This window comes from Hipposideros armiger, unplaced genomic scaffold (assembly GCF_001890085.2).
Source record: "Hipposideros armiger isolate ML-2016 unplaced genomic scaffold, ASM189008v1 scaffold_407, whole genome shotgun sequence".
NCBI lineage: Eukaryota > Metazoa > Chordata > Mammalia > Chiroptera > Hipposideridae > Hipposideros > Hipposideros armiger.
In genome coordinates this window covers 648,165-653,805 of record NW_017731757.1, presented here as the reverse complement: position 1 = coordinate 653,805, position 5,641 = coordinate 648,165, and the positions used below count along the sequence as shown (strand labels likewise).

At 36.5% G+C, this 5,641-nt stretch overlaps 1 protein-coding gene across 1 annotated transcript in view; it reads right to left on the bottom strand.

Annotated features, from left to right (window-relative positions):
* The window catches only part of UGGT2 (UDP-glucose glycoprotein glucosyltransferase 2), a 163,700-nt gene that overhangs the window by 123,197 nt on the left and 34,862 nt on the right, over nt 1–5,641 (bottom strand). Inside the window, exon 6 of the mRNA XM_019663849.1 lies at nt 937–1,033. Within this exon, the coding sequence (XP_019519394.1) occupies nt 937–1,033 (97 nt within the window). The remainder of the gene's footprint in view (nt 1–936; nt 1,034–5,641) is intronic.

Genomic DNA, 5,641 nt, shown 5'->3' with positions numbered 1-5,641 from the left:
CGGATCCCACGTATGAGGGCCAGTGACACTGCCCTCTACAGCTAAGATGCTGAACAACAACTCAACCTGGAGCTGGGCTGCCATGAGTCGCCAGCGACGGCGTAGGCTGCAGCCCCTGTGGTAGTGAGTTGCCATGGGCTACTGTATGTAGCCAGCAGCCAGCGTGAGCGGCCAGCAGCCGCGTCCAGAAGCCTGCGACTGATCTGCCTCGCCCGGGAAGAGAGCAATTGGGCTGGTGAAGCAACGTCCTCCACAACTAGACTGAAGAACAAAACAGCAGCAACTTGTCTGTTCCCCTTCCCCCAATTCCCCACCGCTGTTTCCATTCCCCAATTCCCCAATAAAAATCTTAAAAAAAACCAAAAAGAAAAAAACTAACCAACCTACTTCATCTAAACAATCCATAGGCTTCTCCTATCCCACTTCAAAAAAGAAAAGAAATCCATCATCCTAGTTTTACTATAAATCAATAATTTAAACAAAGCTTCCTAAGGTAGTGTTACCAATGAGTTTCTGGTTTACTGAGATCCGAATCCCCTTTGTCCCTCAGACATCCCGTCCCAGCCCCCACCCCAGGGATCAGGGGTGGCTGAGCACATCATGGGCCAGTCTGAGCTCCTGGGTCAGCCACCAAGAGCCATAGGCAGCTTTGTCTGCTGTTTCAGTGTACCTTATGTTATCATTTTTAAATATGTTGCCAAAATTGGTTGGTAAGTCATTGGATATAAGTTTGATGTTTAAAGAAGATTTTGAGAGCACAATATTAAATATATTTCTTTCTGTTTAAAATTAAGTTCCAAACTAAGGCGATATATGTCCACCCCATTCCTGCCTCAAATTAACACGAGTAGAATTATAGTCATGAAATTTTTTAAAAAGCAAAAGTATGTAAATCTCCAATTTTTCATTCTACTCAATTACAGAGAAAAAACTTACTTTTAATTTGGGTATCATCCAATGCTTTGTATTCCGTACTCTTAATTGCTAGCTCCACACCGTAGCCAGATAAGTACATTTTCTCTGAGGCTGGTTTCTGTTCAAACACATTGATTTGAAAACAAGAAAAATATTTAGTCAAACATCATCTTTTCAATTCAGTATGGTGTATTGGGATATTAGAGTAAATTACTAATAATGAGCTTTTTAAATCACTGTGAAAATTATTTAGGGGATATTTATACTCTCTCTAGATAGTCTATCAAGGAACCAGAATTTGGTCAATGACGACTTCTCTACTTTCTAAAAACTTTGTAATGACTATACTGTTTTAATTACTCTTTCATAATGAAAAAATATCTGCTCTTTTTTTGTTACACCATGGTAATTTTCCCATCTCTCCCATGAGTTAATTAACAAAGAATACAATACAATCAAGTTTCAACAGAACTATATTGCCTTCGGGAACTACACAAGATTTGCTAAATCAGCAAATGCTATTCATTTGCTACTTGTCTATACGTAGGACAACTAGAGTATTGCCAAAAGAAAATATTGGAAAGTAAATGCAAAAAAAAAAAAAACCCCAAAAACAAACAAACAAAAATCCTTAGTGTCTTGAAGAAACTAATTAAATTTTTCTCCATGTTTCTCAATTAAAACATACCAAATGCCATAAAATAATATCTATTCTTGCAATGAGGGGCAACAATTGCCTAAAACTGGTTGTCTGAAGTATTTATGATCAGAATTTTGGCACCTCATTTACCCTTTCTATAAAGGGCAAATATAAAATGTACTTCTAGAGATTACCCTATCAAGGAAGAGAAGTCACCATACTTTTTCAAAAGGTAAGCAAGCTGAACGACATACATAATATTTTTGAAGATGTCTATAGTTCTTTCCAGCTTCTGCACTGAAATTCTTAAATCAGTTTTGCTATAATCATAATAATTTGGCATGTTCTTTCACAGGTTAGGGAACCAGTTTAACCTAGTGCTCAGTAAATTCCTCTGGCGATGTTATACGGCTTTGCTTAATTCAGGTTTGCACAGGGGCAGTTTTGCAATCCTAAACATGATAGAGGAAGGGGTAGAAATCGGAGGGGAGAACCTTAGTAACATATTACTCCTTTTATTGTCTCCTTTCCTCCCTAAACTTCTCCCTCAGCGTGAAAAATAAGTATATGACCAGAGTGACTATTCCTAGACTGTTCCATTTTTAAATAAGATGATGTGAGAATTAGTTTCAGATATGCAGACAGGAATTTAACATTGCTGCCCACACTAAAATTTAATTTGCTAATTTTTCAGGCATATGCTATAATGAAAGATAGCATGAGAAATGTAGGTTGTTTATAATTATAGTAATCTGACAAAGTTGAAAATCTTTTAAACAGTTTTCAATTTCATACAGCTCAATTTAAAAATACATTTTGACTATCCACTCAAAAGGCAATCAGTTGGTGGCTAAACAAACCAAAGCTCTAAGCCCACATATAGTTAAAATTATAAAAGAAATGCAATTTCACATAACCAATTTCCATTATCAGTTCTGGAATATTATTAGCTTCTCAGTAATAAAGATAAATACTTATTAAATTCATATTTACTTTCTCCATTTGGAAATGTATTAATATAAAATTTGAATGGTAGCTTAATAAGTTTAGATTTGCAAACCAAAAGTGCTCATAGGCTAAATCAACTGGTGAGAAAAATCTTTATTCATTTTTCTATTTCTTCTTTCCCCATAAAAAGGCATCTGTTCAAAAAGTAGCATAAATAAGTCTATTTTTATTAGAATTACATGTTGACTAGATTTATAATATGACTATTTTGATTGTACAATATGTTGCTCATTAAATAGAAGGCGATAATTTGATGCTACAAAGTGCCCAGAAAGTTGGCTAGTATGATTTCACAGAGGATATTTAATAGTCACATTCTCCAGAGAAAAACTGGGACAGATTCTCAGTAGATGAGTATACCATACCCTCTGGAGGGCATATTAGAATCACTTGGAAGAAATTTTTTAAAAAGATAAACATATACTTCCATCTCCCACTTCCATTACTATTCTGATAAAACTGACATATAACATTGTATTAGTAAGTATACAACATAACAATTTGATATATGTGTATATATATTATGAAATGATTACCACAAGAAGTTTAGTTAATATCCATACCTTAGTTTTTTTTCTTGTGATGAGAACTTTTAAGGACTACTCTCTTAACAACTTTCAAATATATCATACAGTACTGTTAACTATAGTTACCATGCTGTACATTACATCCCCAGTACTTGTTTATCTTATAACTGGAAGTTTTTTTCTTTTGGCCACCTTCACCCATCATCGCTTCCCCACGTCCCCTGCAATCACCAGTCTGTTATCTTCTATGAGTTCAATTATTTAGGTTCCACATATAAGTGAGATCATACAGTATTTGTCTTCCTCTGACTTATTTCACTTAGCAAAATGCCCTCAAGGCCCATCCATGTTGTCACAAATGGCAAGATTTCATTCTTATTTAAGGCTGAATAATATCCCGTCTCTCTCTCTCTCNTGCCCTCCCACCCCCAATATCATGCTTATCTATTACAATTCCATTGAATCCGTTCCCACTCTCTACTCCATGTCCCGAGACTATATGTATATATAATTATAGTTGACATACAATATTATTCAACATCAGCTTCAGAAATACAATGCGGTGATCTGTCTTTTTAAATGGGCTTGATTAAATATCTAACCACAATAAATGCTCTACAGATTATTTCATAGTCAAGTTTTATTTTATAACCACAATGATAAATTAAAGGGCCTGCAACCAATCTTGGGTTTAGATCTTAAGCCAGGCAAGAGACCCAAACCCTAACAAATACAGGAATTCTTGCATATTTCTGAAGCCTTTAAAGTTAATCAAGAAATCACTAGAAAGATACCAAAAATCATGGTCTCAAAGAACAAAGATGTAATATTTTATATTCGTTTCTTTTCCCCCTCCGTTCTCCTCCTCTCCCCCTCCATTGTCCTTTACTTACCAAATAATTACAATACACAGTGTGGTAAAGTAGTACATGTGAAGAGTAACTGGGATTATGTGAATCTGTGACCTCTTACAGCATGGGGCTGTTCTCTGTCACAGTGTATCAGAGCTCATCAAGAACATTTCTCCCTTCTTACTTTTCTGAAGGTCTGGATCTCTAGGACTACAACTAAAAACCCTGGGTACTTTGATCTACTCTTTCTTTCCTTCTCATTCATTCATCAGGCAAACATTTATTGACTGCTTACTATGATGCCTGATGCCTGCTGGGAGAGACACCAGGGAGAGGCACAAAACACACGAACTCTGCTTGCTGGAAAAGGAGACAAATAGACAATTTTAATAAAGTGTGTAAAGCTTTTCTGAAAGAAAGCACAGAATATATTGGCTATAGAAAAGGGAAAACCATCCTCTTGACAAAGCAGTAAGATGGACAGCCATCTTAGAGATACTGACATATGTATCTTAAAAGATGAGTAGATCTTAGATGAAATGGAAGAGATGGGAGAAAGGAGCAAGGTTTCAGGCAGGAAGAATAGCACATGCCAAGGGATGAAAGTACTGTATAGAGGTCATAAAGGCTTGGCCTGGGGCCAAATATGGAGGTATCCAGGGAACAGAAAATCATTCTGTACGATAGTTTAGTGTTACAGGACCAGAGGGTACCAACGAGAAAGGGCTGGGGGGGAGGGGGGGGGATAAGGCAGAAAGAAGCCAGAGTGTGAAGAGCTTTTTTTGCTATGCTATGGTGCTTGAATTTAGGAGGGAGGTTACTGGGAGCTACTGAGTGATTCTAACCAGTGGAGTCCCAAAGTAAGATTTTCATCGTAAGAAATTCAATCTGCAAGCACTGTGGAGAATAGACTGATTAATGTATTTTGGGGGGTTAGGAGACCTACAGTACTGAAGACGAAAGATTAGAAAGAAGGCCAGTTAGAAGCCTGATCCATGTGCACAGAGGGAAAAGGGAACAGAGCTAAACGAGTGGCAACTAGAATGGAGAGATCTAGTCCAAACATGTAAATGGGTGACAACAGAATTTAGTGTGTAATTTGTAATACAGATAATACATGTGATCACCTGACTTTTTAAAGAAAATTCTACAAGCCCAAGGATAGCTAGAAAACGCCTTGTTACTATCATGACTATTAAATAAGATACTAAATTAAAAAGCATTGCAAACCTATATAGAAGCTATAAAATACATGAAATCTGGAATTATTATTTCCACTATACTTTTCCAGTAACTCTCTGACAGGGTTTAAAGCACAGTAATATAGATCTTTATTTAAGCACATTCAGTAGGAGTGGCCAGAGCTAAGTCTGTGGTCAGGGCAGGGCCTCCAGGACCAGGACTATTTCCTGAAGAGAAAAACAAAGTTGAAGCAAAAGCCACATCTGACAGCATATAAAAGGATTAATTTAAAACTTTTTTTTTAAGATTTTAAAACTCTTAATCAAGAATCAGGTATAAATAAATTTCTGATGAACCAGGTAGTAAAAGATTTCCATAAGTATCTGAAACTTTAGCATTTTGGTCTTGAGTCCTTTATCTAGAGCATGTATTTAGTAAACAGAACTATAGGCTGACTGGTTTGTAGATCAAAACTAACCAACCTAGGGGCCGGCCGAGTGGCGCGATGGTTAAGAACT